The following is a 15,166-nucleotide window of genomic DNA, read 5'->3' on the forward strand; positions in this document are numbered from 1 at the left end:
ACAGTTACTTGTTTCATACTTAGTTGCCTCTTCTGCTTGACTCTAGACTCCTTCAGGGCAAGAAACATGTATCTTACCTTTTTACATTCTTCAATAGCTAACATATAAGAGGTTCTTAATTGTTTATTTGAATGAACATAATTATTATACAAATAATGAACTCTTCTCCAAGAAAATTTAAACTATTTCAAACTAGAAGGGAACTTATATGTATACGATGCAGATATTCAATCACATTGAACATGAAAAATAGTTAATATAGAGTAGAATCATGATGTAGTCCTGATACTACAGTATCATAGTACATTATTGATTTTCCATGTTTTACTTAGTCAGCAAGCATGTAAAGAACCAATCTCCACCTCTAACTACCCTTTTGTTAACTATCAGGGGATACTAAAAGTAAGAAATTACATAATATCACAGAGGAGAGGATTTGACTCTCATACTGAATACGTTTGACAATGAGGTGCTTTATATGTAATATTAAAATATGTACAATTATTTTAAGGGAGGATAAAGTAATATGTAGGTACTCATTTTATGTTAATGTAACTAAATATGAATATGCACATGGTTTTAAAAAGTAGGTAAGAGGGTGTATAATTAAAAATAAGTCTTCCTTCTATCTCAAGACTTTCCTCCCTTCTGAAGGACATTTCACATGTTTCTGTCTAGAAATAATTTGCTATACATGAACCAGTGTGTATGTTACATGAATACACTTCTGTACCCTTAAGAATTTTTAATGTGAAATAATGTACAAAAAAACATATGGAGTGTGTATGTATGTGTGTGAAAGAATGAAAACAAAACAAATATTCATGCATCCATGACTCACCTTTAGGCTAGAACGTTGCCAGAATCGTAGAGGCTCACAGTTCAGTTTCCCAATTAGAACCCTCTCCCTTCCATTGGTCATCATGTTCTTGCTTTTTATTCTATGTATATACCTCTAAATAATACATTATTTGGTTTTTCATGTGTACTATTCTTCTGTAACTTCTTTTTTTATAATATCATGATTCATTTGAGATTCATTTATATTGATATGTGTAATGATAGTTCATTTTATTACAGCATAATTTATTACTTATATATTTGGATTTTTTTCTGCCATCTTGTTCTATACTTTCTATATGTCCCATGTTTTCTGTTTCTTCTTTCCTCTCCATTTTTATCTTCTTTTTGGTTGAGATTTTTAAATTTTTATTTTTTGACACTTTTTTTTCTTTCTACTTGTTTGGAAATTATGTAGTCTATAGCTATTCTTTTAGCAATTACCCTAGTTATTTTTAATTACAATAACCTTAAGCATTTTAACTCCAATCATCCCTTCCCTCAAATTATATTCTTTTGTTTTACAATTCTATAATTTTATGATACCCTCAAAAAAAGTTAGATATTATTATTGTTTTATACATTCAAACTTTGTTTTGATTTACCCACATATTTATTCCTTCTTGCACCTCAAACCTTCCACTTTGGATGATTGGCCTTCTTTTGTGACTGCTTTTAAGACCTCTTTTTCTTTGATGTTTGTCTGTTGATTTCAGTATTTTAAGACTTCAGAGTTGCTTCTGCTCATCGTGCCTTAAATGTGTTACAAGTTTTTTTTATTATAAGTTGCTCATTTTTCTTGGAAAGTCATCTATGGAGCTTGCATTGTTTCCAATAGGAAATCTGCTCCATCCTGCTCTCTTTTCCTGTTTTCTCTCACTGCTTTTAAGATTTTCTCTTTATCACTGACTTTGAGCAATTTGACTATGATGTGTGTTGGTGCTTTGGGGTTCTAGGAGCTTTTTGTGAGCTTATAGTTTTTATCAAATTTTTAAAATTTTTATCCATTTATTTCAAAATTTTTTTTCATTTACCCACTGCCTGTTAGGGACTCCACTTTCACCTTTATTAAACTGCTTAAAGTTTTCTCACAGCTGATTGATTCTCTGTTCATTATTTTTGTTTATTTTTCTCTGCATGTGTCATTTTGGATAGTTTATACTGTTATGTTTCAATGCACAAATCTTTTCTTCTGGAATATTTAACCTGCTGTTAATCCCACTCAATGTATTTGTCATTTTACACATAGTTTTCATCTTAGACATTTACTTTCAATGTGTCTACTTATTTTTTTGAACATCCAGAATAGTTATAACTATCTTAATATTCCTGTCATTTTTTCCATGCGTGTCAGTTTTGATTGATTGATTATTATTCTTATTATGGGATATATGTTCTTGCTTCTTTGCATGCCTGATTCTGCTCAAGTATTTGGGAAGGTACTGATTTCCATTTGTGTATAAGGAAACTACCTGATCGTGGGGAAAGACGATAAGAAAGGATTAGACAGAATAGTGACTAACGTTCCCCCCAAGCCTGGAAATAGTATCTTTTCCTGCAAGCCAAACTGAAAAAACTCATCATTCACAGGATATTAAGTAGAATACTCAGGAAGGTCTTGCCTCAGTAGTAGGGAGTAATTAGCTCCAGACTGAACATTGCTCCAGAGCCACCTAACAAATCATAAAAGCAAGACTTGAAAGGATCAGACCGGTTCCAAGTAAATGCATCCCAGAACAAAGCTCAAGATTTATAGGAATAAAAAAATATTCAGAACTCAGCAAGGTAAAATTCACTGTATTTCTATTTTTGATCTATTATTTCTTTAATTATGAGTAAGCTTGAACATATTTTATGTGTTTGAGTGATTTGTTTTTTTGTGGGGGAGGGGAAACCGCCCATTTCTGTCCTTTGCCTATTTCTTTTTTTTGAGTTGCTGGTGTTTTTTGGTAGGTATCTGGCTAATACAGTTGAAGAAGATGAAGAAGAATCCAAATATGAGATTTTTCCATGGGCTTTAGGGAAAAACTGGAGAAAATTATTCCCTAATTTCTTAAAGTTAAGGGACCAACTCTGGGATAGAATTGACTATAGGGCTATTGTAAGCAGGCGATGCTGTGAGGAGGTAAGATTTTTAAATTTTTTATGGGTTCTCTGTCTTCTGTTTATTTAATTTTCCTTGTCTTGTTTTTTAATGTGCTTCTAATGTAAGGGTAGACCATTAACCTTTATGGTTACCATGAATACAACTTGTGTTTTGCAATGTTAATGTTTTAATTTTATACCACAATAATTTAAAATTGTCATTTCTGTTTTCCAGAGCAGCCTACTTCTGTAGATAAGTATTTTTATTTTAATGTATTTCTCCTGTCTAAAAGATCACTAATATTGAAAAAGGGTAATGTGCACATTTCAAAATATCTTATGGTAATATCACTAGAGTTGAATAATAATTTCCATTAAGTAAAGTATATGAGATTTCAGGTCCCCGTGATTGAAATGTAAATATTTAAAAACTACATCTCTTTTAACATAGAATACATAAAGCAAGTTTCCTTGATGCCAAATTCTATTAAGATAAAGCAGAAATACACTAAAATTAAAAGATTAGTTGATTTATCTAAAATTCTGGTTTTCAATAAAGAAGAAAGTTAATGTTTTAAACTAAAGAAAAATTTTAGGGTAGAAATTAAATGGAAGGCAGCGATCACTGTAAGCCAGTACTAGTTCAGAAAAGTTTGGTAAATGTGAGCTAGATAATGCTATAATTAAATTAAGTCATTTCCAGTCAAATGACTATGGGTCAAAAGAGACAACAGATTAGTGTCAAACCTGATGGAGAACTTCTGGGATGTGTCACAAAACTCTGCCCAGAACCAATTGTGTAAATTATATTTATTAATGCTATAAAGATATAGCAAGTATACATACTTATGCATTAAATTAGGAGGATTATTGAATTGTAGAAAAAATGCAAGGATTCAGATATAACTTAGAAAACTGTACAACAGGCCAAATCGTTACAAGATTAAATTCAATAAAAAAAATATAAAAATTAGGTGTATAAGTCCACACCAGTTTAATGATCCTCATTAAAGGATTTAAATGACTCATTCCAATTACAGGGCATTAAAAGAGTCATGTATTATTTTTTGTTACCACCTCCCCATGTCAAGATGGGTAATTTGTGTGCCCGTTGCCATCCTTGGATGTGATAGTCCAAGCAAGTCCTTATTTGAATACTCTGATTTTTTCAAAGTAAACACTTCAAGCCCCAAGAGACACTCAGCTAAGAGCATGGATGAGAGTGCACTAGAGGCAAGAGGCTGGGACAAGCAATGCTCACCTCATGGCAGACTGTCTACTTACTCCTAAGATATAATGGCTAGCATTTTTTAACTGCAATAACTTTAACTGATACTGTTGGAGATGGAATTACCTCAGTTGCTGGCACCAGACTATCTAAAGAGCCAGAGAATGGAGTGACTTAATGGTGTATGTGTAAAAGACTAAAAAGTTTTAGGCAGCTGTAAACTCAGTTGTGTAATGGGATTTACGGAAAAGTTGTCTCTCAAGGATTCAACACTTAGAGCTAGCAGATCTTTCCACTAAATCCAGATTTACATATTAAATTTCCTATTCATATTTTATTCTTTAGTAGATACCACACACTATGCCAAAAATTGAATTTTAGTTCCCCCACATAGATTTCCAAACCTGCTCCTCCTGCAATCTTCCATATATTAATAAATAGTAACTTCATCCTTCTAGTTGTTCAGGCCAAAAAGCTGCCACCCTAGACTTCTTTTTCTCACATATCTTAAAAAAATATCCAGCATCTTACCATTTCTTACCTCCTCCACCACTAAATGCTGCTTTGTCATCTCTTGCCCCAATTATTGCCATAACCATCCAAATTGCCTTATAATCCTTCTTCCCTAAAGTTTATTCTTCATACAGAAGCCAGAGTAAATCTTTTAGAAAGTCCTCTACTCAAAAGCCTCTAGGCTTCCCATCTTACACAGAGCAAAAGACAAAGTCCTCATCATGGCCCTATGTAGTCTGCCAACTCTCCTCATCTCTGACTTCATCTCCCATCCTTGCTCACTCCACTCCAGCCACAGTACCCTCCTTGCTATTCCTCAGACACACCAAGGGCACTCCCACCTCGGGGTCTTGTATTTGCCAATCCAATTACCTGGAACATTTTCCCCTCCCCAGATATTAGTATGTTTTACTCGCTCACTTCATTCAGGACTCTGCTTATATGTCACCTCAGAGAAACCTTTTTTTTTTTTCATTTATTACTGCCCTATATCAAGTAGTATCTCTCATAATAGAATAATATAGAAAAGTCTAGACATAAACCCTCATATTTATGTTCAGTCACATTTTGACAAGGGTACCAAAGAAAGAATAGTCTTTTCAACAAATGTTGCTGGAACAACTGGATATCCACATGCAAAAGAATTTAGTTGTGTGGAAGCAACCGAAGTGTCCTATGATAGATGATTGGAATATTATTCAGCCATATGAAAAGATGGAATACTACCATTTGCGACAACATGGATGGATCTTGAAGTAATCATGCAAAGTGAAATAAGTCCAACAGAAGAATTTGGAAACCACATGATATCACTCATATGTGGGATATAAAACTGAAAGCAACAAACAAACATGACAAACAGAGACTCATGGGCATGGACAGTGGATTTGTCGTTACCAGAGGGAAGGGGAGAGTGGGAGGTAGAAAGGAGTAAAAGAGATCAAATATTTGGTGATGGAAGGAAATCTAACTGGTTGATGAACACAATGCAATATCTACACAACTTACTATTGAATGATACACTTGAAACTTATGTGATTTTGTTAATGCAACCCCAATAATTTTTAATAAAAAAGAATGCAGTTGGACTCCTAATTTATAATACATATAAAACCTAACTTAAAATGGGTCAAAGACCTAAACATAAGAACTAAAAACTATAAAGCTGTTAAAACATACGGGTAACTCTTTATGACCTTGGATTAGATCTTAGATTATGATACCAAAAGAACAGCAACAAAAGAAAATATAAAGTGGACATCATAAAGTTTTAAACTTTCCTTCAAAGGATACCATCAGGAAGGTGAAGACAACTCACAAAACGGGAGAAAAGTTTTGCAAATCGTCTGTCTGATAGGGGACTTGTATTTAGAATATAAAGAGCTCTGGCAACTCATAAAAAGACAACGCAATTTTAAAATGTGCAAAAGATCTAAATAGTCATTTCTCCAAAAAAGATATACAAATGGCCAAAAAAGCATATGAAAAGATGCTCAACATCATTAGCCATCAGAGAAATGCTAAATCAAAACCAGAGGAAGATACCACTTCACACCCACTAGAATTACTATAATAAAAGATAATAAGTGTTGGCAAGAATGTGGAGAAATTTGAACCCTCATACACTTCTGTTGGAAATGTAAAATGGTGTTGCCACTTTGGAAAACAGCCTAGCAATTCCTCAAAAAGCTAAACATAGAGTTTCATATGACCCAGCAATTCCACTCCTAGTTATATAGTTAAGAAATGAAAACTATAGCCACAAAAAAACTTAAACATAAATGTTCACAACAGTCTTATTTGTAATAGTCAAAAAGTGGAAAAAAAATGTCCAGCAACTAATGAATAAACAAAATATATCCATACAAATATTTCTTGACAATTAAAAGGAATGAAGTCCTGATACATGCTACAACATGGATGAAACATGAAAATGTTATGCTAAGGGAAAGAAGCCAGTCACAAAGGACCACACTTTGTATGATTCCATTTATATGAACTGTTCAGAATAGACAAATCCAAAGAGATAAAAAGTAGATTAGTGGTTGCAAAGGGCTGAGGAAAGGAGGAATGGGGTGTGACTGCTTTCTTTATGGAATGATGATAATCTAAAATTGTAGTAATGGTTCTGCAACTCTGAAAATACTAAAGCCATTTAGATGTGTACTTTAAATGGGTGAATTGTATGGTATTTGAGATATGTCTCAATAAAGCTGTTAAAATAACAAGTAGTACCTCCCACTATTACTCTGTATTCCTTTTCTTGGTTTTCTTCATAGCACTTAACCATCATATAACATACTCCATTATGCTTATTTATCTTGCTAATGTCTTTTTCCCCCTATTGAATATAAGTTCCAAGAAGGCAGGATCTTTTTTTTTTTTTATTGTACTTCCAGTGCCTAGAACAGTACCTAGCATATAGTAGACACTCAGCAAATACTGCTGACTGACAGAATGAATGGCACATAAAGCTTCCAATTCTTTTTCATATTTGCTTATTCATGAAATAGAAAAAAAAACTTTTAAAATTAAATTCTTCACTGAGGTCACTTAGCACTACCCCTCTCTTGGCAGATAAGCTTACTTGAATCGTGTTGGTGTATAGGAAAGGCAACTACCTAGTAAGATTTTATCCTGTTCTCTTATGTAGTAATCTGTGAGTAAGACACCAAGTTAAGTGTTGCGGTTGTTTCTTATAAAGAAGTATTATTATCATCCTTGCCCTGAAGTTTGATGCATTGAAGTAGCAAGACATGCTTAGAAATTTAGTTAAGTATTCTATGAATTTGTTATTGAAAGTCTGGTATTGGTATACTGCCAACCCATTTCTTTAGTCTCATCTCCTAAAATAAACCCAAGTTGCAATACTACAAATTGGTTTACAATAATACTACTCTACATTTGCATTATACTTTATAAATTTATAAATATTTTCATGTGTCACAAAAATGCCTGTGAGGGTAGAAGCATTCTTACTGTTTAGCTAATGAAACTGAGGACCAATAAGGTTGAGATTCACTCAATTGTCAGAGTCAGAACTTGACTTCATGTCTCATGACTTCCCAGTGTTATGTTTTCTCTGACAACTAGCCCCTATTACTGATTAGTCTAGAAAATGCATTTGTATCTGTTATGTTATTTTATCTCAAGAATGAAAATAGCATAAGTATCTCTTCATTTTACAGATAAAGAAACTGGAGTAGAAAGGTTATGATTTGTCTGTGGTCAGTTAGTAAGTGGCAGGATCAGCTCGTGTTTAAATTCGGCACTCTTTCCATTATACACCACTGTCAACGTATTCTCTCATTTGAGATCATATGAATTTTATAATTTGTCTTCTATTTTTTTTTTAACCCTGACTGCTGCAGAGAAACTAAGAGCCAGGTTTATCCTTAACCACATTAACTCTGTGATTCGTTATTACTGGCATGTATGCTTTCCCTCTTTAGCTATATTTTCCCTTTTGTGAAATCCCCTCGTTTAAAAGAAAAAAAATCATTCGCTCTTTTTGTTAGCTGCCTTAAATCTTTTTTTTGGAAAGAGGTGAGGGGTTATTCAATTGAAAAAATGTATGTAGCTCAAGCAAATCAAAGGAAGGAAGTATTTATAAGCTCTAGAGTAAATGGTCTTCTTTAGAATCTCAACGAACTATTATGTTAGATGTTAATTGTACATGATTCTGTAAAGAAAAGCACTTGGCAACAACATGAGAAATGATGACATTGGATAATGTGATGTAGTGAAAAGGCATCTGAACACAAAGCCTATAAATATTTCATTCCAGTGGTAGATTCTAATTATATTTTCTGAATTGGTTTTTTTGATTGGTTGGCTCATTTTATAGTTAATAATAACATCTGTTAAAGATTTTTCTACTCTAAAAGTGATACATATTTTTCATTAAAAATTGGATAATATAAGAAAAACCACCTGTATTTTTACTACCCAAGGTAACCAATATATTTTTCTATGTACAGGTTTTTATATTTTAAAAAATATACTATATGTAACATTTTATATTTTGCCTTTTAAACTTGACATATCACATTAAAAAAATTTTTGTTAAATTCTTCTAAAATTTATTAGTTACACTGATAATCATCAAATGAATATACTATGGCATTCTTAAATAGTGCCCCATTGATGTTTTATCACTTCTTATCATAAGTAGTGCTGCAATAAATATTTCTCTGCAAAGATGTAAAAAAAAAAAAAAAAAAAACAACCCTGTATGTAGGGCTTCTCCAAAAAGGAATAAAGACTATTTCAACCTACTTATTCTAATTTATTATCTTTTTAAAAGGAGCTTACCTTTTTGAACTTCGGCTCCTCTGAGGTGGAATTTATTTAGGTTGGTGAAAGCTTAATTTCTAGATTGGTTCACAGATTATGGAGGATGCCAATCTAATAAAGAGTTAGACTCCTATTCCAGTCTCTTTATGCATCATCAAGGGTAAAATTTTATCAAAAGGAAGCTTTATTCTTGTTATGTACTCTAGCCTAGAGGGAACAATATCATCATAGCTGATTTCTGTCAGCTACTACTTGATTACAGATTAGGAATTTAGAAAGTAGTGATGTGATGTAATGTTTTGAACTAAATAATCCAATGTCAGTATGCAGAAGAGACCTAATATATGATTTAATAAAGGTGCTTAAAACTGCTATACTTGCTGTAGGTCAGGAAGCAAGGTGTAAACCTACTGCTATAGATGACAGTGCCGAAGAAAAATTAATATTACAAAATTATAATTATCATTATTTGATGACCAATTGGATGTAGGGCATATGGGTTAGTGAGCTATCAGAGTCTCAAATCTGCATAACAGAAAGAGTGATGGATTCCATACTGGAAATAGGGAAGGCTAAAGAAGCACACTGGTTTATTAGAAAAATAAGGTATTTGGTATTGAATGTATGACTTTAAGGTGATACTTGGGTATTTCAGTGAATGGTCAACAAGTATGAGTAAAATGAGTCATCACATACAAGTGATGGTTAAAACTTAGTAGAGTAGATCAGAGACCCAAGGTGAAAGTAATGTTAATATTTTTTGAGCACTTGCCAGGCACTGTCCTAAGTACTGCACATGTACTAACAATTCTTATAGCTACTAGGTAATCTCAGACGAGGAAACTGAAGCATAAAGGCTCATTGACTTCTCCAATGTTACACAATTAGTAAAGGAAAACACCAGTATTCAAACCCAGGCAGACTCCAGAAACAGTGCTATTAAGACTTATACTATACTACCTCTTGAGGTTATAGAGAGAAATACAGAGAGTCAAATATTGTATTTTAGAAACACCCACTGAAGGCACACACACACACACACAAATCACTAAAAATGGCATAAGAGTAAGATAAAGTAAAAACTAGGATAACATTTCTAGTAGGTCAAATACTTAACCAATGCTTCAGAGAAGTCATTTTCATAAAATTATAGAATTTGAGGCCTGTAAGTGACCTGTTTTCTCACATACAAAAGGTATTTTATGGCCTAGAAAGTTAAGTAATTTGCCTAAGGTCATAGAGCCAATAGAATTAAAACCAAAATCCTCTTGATCCTGGTACAGTTTCTTTTTTTTAATTCACTGTTGTTATCACAATAACATTCTAATTATGTGTGTGAAATACATTTAAATTATATATTAAAAAGTAATTAAGTGTGTGCATGCATTTTTCTAACTGGTTTAGTATGTAGAGAGACCGTGATACCTAGCTTATTGCAGAAACCTATTTTGAGCCTCTGCTCTCCTCACTAGACTCTGCTATAAGATCCCTATAAAAATCATGTTGTAGGTTCATAATGTCAGGGGCCTCTAGTTCTTATTTATTTTTATCTATCATGAAATATTTAATAGCTGCTTAATATTGTATGGAGGGCATTTGATAGGTGTGTGAGAGACTATTCCAGCACACGGGGCTTTTAGTAGAATAGGTTACATATATTTGAGTACTAGACATTTATTTGTTAAAAATCCTAATATAGCATTAACAATAAAACAAGAAAATCTGAAAACTAGAGTTTTTAGAAAGATGGGACTTAGGCTGGGCATTGAGGGAAAGGTAATACTTAAATAAAGGGAGCACATTCCAGACATGGGAAATAAAGATATTGAAGTGTTGAGGAAAAAATAATAGATAAATATGGAAGGAAAAAGAAGTTCTGATATTCTACTTTCTCACCTTGAGTAGCTCTGAAGTTAGTTTTATATTATTATAGATAATGTTTATAGTTAAGAGTTAACACCTTTATTTCTGCATTTTTAAAGATATGTAATTTAATTACATGTCTTTGGTTGAAAACTTTTGAAGGATTTAAGAAGTGGATTATAAAATAAATTCACCTAAAATATACTTTTAAAAATTAGCATAGCTATTATTCTTTATGCCATGATCTTGGGGAAAGCCACAATAACCTCATTTTCTGAGGGGACTGGTCTTATCTGAGAATTTTACGGTTTTCGTTTTTAACAGCAAAAGCCTTTTTTCTTTCCAAACAAAATTTTACACACAATCCCCCAAATTGAGCTGCTCTGCCTGCTCTATCTTCTCTTAGCCCCTTCTAGGACCCCCCAATAGTCTTAGGGATCCTAAAACAGTTTGACGATCACTGATCTAGGCAATTAATAAGGCACTGTCTAACTCTTAAATTCTATAATTCTCATTTACTTTGGGTCACCAATAACTGCAACTAAACATTTTTGCTTTGAAGTAACATTCTCATATTCTGCCTAAAAGTTTGAGATGTGAGGTTAGCATGTAGGTACACTTCCCTAGCTTGACTTCTTAAATGGCTATTATTTGTCAAATGTTTACTGTGTGATAAGGATTTTACACATATCTAACCCTCAGAACAATCCCGTGAGGCATATAGTTTCCCCATTTTAGGTATAAAGAAATTGAGCCTCAGAAACTTTAAATAACTTGCCCAGTATCATATAGCTATGCCAGGATACCAAGTTGAGTCTATACTGACTCTAAAGGCAATTTTTTATCTAACAAACTTTTGATAACAATGCCTGACATATAGTAGGGAATCTTAAGTGCTTTATAAATAATTCCTCACCTAATCCTTGGGACAGTCCTCTAAAAGACACTAATTCTCTCCAAGTTACAGATGAGGAAACTGAGGAACAGGGATGTTAAATAAATTATCTGTGTTCTTACAATATCCCTTGCCATAATTGCAAATGTTTTAATATTGACCTAACATACAGAGTTGGAAACTTCGATTAAAACATTATTTTCAGCCCAGTATATTCCAAAGTTAAATGATGTGTTGTTTTAGGTTAACTATTGTCTTTCCCAAGCTTAGAATATTGTGAATGAAAAGACCTGGAAGGTTGCTTCGGTCCTGTTTCCTATTTGAAATAATTTAAATACTTTGTCAATTATTATTTTAAGGATCTAAGTGACATATTTTATAGGTAATACTGCCTTATCTGGAGATGCTTTTTTGCCTCCAACATCAGTAACTTAAATTTTTAAATCTAGTTTAGAGATAGCTGTTCTTGAGTTATAATTTTGTACTTAATTTTACTAAATTTTAAAAACTTATTAAAATTCTAAAAGAAAGCTTTTTACTATAGGTTATGGCCATTGCTCCAACCCATTATATATGGCAACGAGAACGTTCTGTGCATCACAGTGGAGCTGTTAGGAACTACAACAGAGATGAAGTTCAACTGCCCCGGGGACCTAGTGCCACACCTGTAGATTGCTCACTCTGTGGTAAAAAAGGAAGATATGTTAGACTGGGATTGTCTTCATCATCTTCATCCAGTGATACAGTACAGGCGATGGAAAAACAGTCCCAGGAGTCACACAACTCATTCTCAGTGGACATAGTAGTTGATCCTTCTCAAGTTTATAACTATTCGCAAGGTATGATTTAGTGGTATGTCAGAATTAGATTTATGCACATTATTAAGAAATCCAAGTTATTGACCTCTAGTCAGTCCTTACAGGCAGTGATACATGATAATTGATATAGTACAACAATGAGTTAAATTAGTATTGAAAGTTTTCCCCTTTTCGGTTACTACTTTTTGTCTTTTATTACTTATCTGTTTAGTGGTAGCGTACCTAACCTAAAGTTTTTAATGTCACTTATGTTAAAGTGAAACCTAATCACCACAAGTCTCAAGTGTTTTCAATATTTTAAGAGTCTGAACCATTTTCTTTGAAATGTTTATTTTATTCAAAGTTTTAATAAGAAAATAAATATACTTGTAATTTCATCATCTAGTTTTATCAGTGATTAACTATTGGTTTTCTTCTATACATTTGTTAAAATTGAGATATAATTGACTTATAACATTGTATTAGGTTTAGGCGTACAACATGATGATCGCCACAAGTTTGTTAACATTCATCACCAGTTACAGGTTTTTTTCTTTAAGATTTATTCTCTTAGCAACTTCCAAATACCCAATATTGTTTTTAGTCACCATACTGTACATTACAATCCCAGGACTTATTTATAACTGGAAGTTTGTACCTTTTGACCACTTTCATCCATTTTGCCCCCCACCACCCATTCACTTCCCCATCTCTGGAAACCACCTATATGTTCTGTATCTATGAATTCAATTTTTCTTTTTTTTAGATTCCACATATAAGTGAGATCACATAGTATTTGTCTTTCTTTGACTTTTTCTGCTTGGCATAATGCCCTCAAGCTCAATCTATGTTGTTGCAAATGGCAAGAGTTCCTTCTTTTCTATGGCTGAATGATATTCCATTGTACATATATGTCACATTTTCTTTATCTATTCATCTGTGGATATTGTTTCCATGTCTTAACTATTGTAAATAATGTGTCAATGAACATGGGGATGCAGATATCTTTCTGGGATAGTGATTTTGTTTTCTTCTGATAAATACCCAGAAGTAGTATCACTGAATCATATGGTAGTTCTATTTTTAATTTTTTGAGGAACCTCCATACTATTTTCCATAGTACCTACACCAATTTACAGTACCAACAACAGTGCATGAGGGTGCCCTTTTTTCCACATCCTCACCTACACTTCTTATTATTTCTTGTCTTTTTGATAATAGTCATTTAACCTGTGTGAGATGTCCCATTGTGGTTTTGATTTGCATTTCCCTGATGAGTGATGCTGAACACCTTTTCATTTACCTGTTCTGTATCTTTGGAGAAATGTTCATTTCCTCTGCCCATTTTTTAATTGGATTGTTTGGGGTTGTTTTTCTATTGAGTTGTACAAGTTATTTATATATTTGAGATATCAATCCCTTATTAGATATATGATTTGCAAGTATTTCCTCCCATTCCATGCCTTTTCACTTTGTTGAAAGTTTCCTTTGCATTATAGAAACTTTTAAGCTTGATGTCCCACTGTTTTTTTTTTTTTGTCTTTTTTTGGTGTTAAATTAAACAAACAACAAAAATCTATTGTCAAGACCTATATCAAGGAGCTTTCTCTGTTTTCTTCTAGAGTTTTGTGGTTTAAGGTCTTAACATTCAAGTCTGATCTATTTTGTTGATTTTTGTGCATGCCGTAAGATTGTGGTCCAGTTTCATTCTTTGCATAATGCTGTTCAACAGTGTTTCCAATACCATTCTTTCCCAATTGTACATATATTCTTAGTTCCTTTGTTGTAAATTAATTGACCATAGATGTGTGGGTTTATCTCTGGGCTCCCTATTCTGTTCCATTGATCTATGTGTCTTTTTATGCCACTACCATACTCCTTTGTTTACTATAGCTTTAGATACTTTTTCTATTTAAAAAAAAAATTAGAACCATACTATACCTAGGCCTGCTTTTTTTCACTTATTATCAAGCATTTCCCATGTCATTATTTAATATTTGAAACCTGATTTTAAATAATGACATGGTATAAGTACCATAATTTATTTGCATATTTCATCTTTTGTTGGGATTAAGTGGCTTTGGACAATAGTATCTTATAGTAATTAGAAAATAACCATATGAACTGAAAATACTTTTTAGTCAATCACACAATTTTTATTTGAATTATATTTACAAAAGTATGGTATTTCTCTGACATTTCCCAATTTGAAACAGAGTCAGAATAATATTCTATTAGCAGTGATCCTTTTTATGTCTTATGAACCTTCCAAATTTTCAGCCATCTGAAGATAGGACTGACAGATTTCTTATGGTTCTAATTCTCTGAGACCCACATTATTTCAGAATTGCACCTATTTATTTTTTTACCACATTCTTATGAGGGTAACAGAGGCCACTCAAGTTTTACTTAAAGAGAAACTAGACTCAAGACTCTTGAAGGTAGGTGTCATGCCTCAGTCATTGTTCCATTCCCTGGCCATAGTAATCACTAAACAAATCTGACAGTATTTGTAGTCTATTCCTTTGCAACACCTCCAAACACAATTTTTATTGGTTCACTCATATTTGAAGGTCAATACGGTCTATCATAGATTAAATAAGAATTGCCCTTTAGCATCCCTCCCTTCTTTCCCAGCTCCTTTTACCT

At 32.9% G+C, this 15,166-nt stretch overlaps 1 protein-coding gene across 2 annotated transcripts in view; it reads left to right on the plus strand.

The window, feature by feature from the left end:
* The window catches only part of SPDYA (speedy/RINGO cell cycle regulator family member A), a 32,952-nt gene that overhangs the window by 13,016 nt on the left and 4,770 nt on the right, over positions 1–15,166 (plus strand). The window contains exons 5-6 of one of the 2 annotated variants that reach the window (XM_016145342.2): positions 2,794–2,965; positions 12,265–12,921. In XM_016145342.2, the coding sequence (XP_016000828.2) occupies positions 2,794–2,965; positions 12,265–12,570 (478 nt within the window). In that variant the 3' untranslated portion in view covers positions 12,571–12,921. Of the gene's footprint in view, positions 1–2,793; positions 2,966–12,264; positions 12,922–15,166 lie in introns of those variants that run through there. The other variant, XM_036223951.1, reaches the window with a different exon arrangement.

Source organism: Rousettus aegyptiacus, unplaced genomic scaffold, assembly GCF_014176215.1.
Source record: "Rousettus aegyptiacus isolate mRouAeg1 unplaced genomic scaffold, mRouAeg1.p scaffold_m13_p_7, whole genome shotgun sequence".
Lineage (NCBI taxonomy): Eukaryota > Metazoa > Chordata > Mammalia > Chiroptera > Pteropodidae > Rousettus > Rousettus aegyptiacus.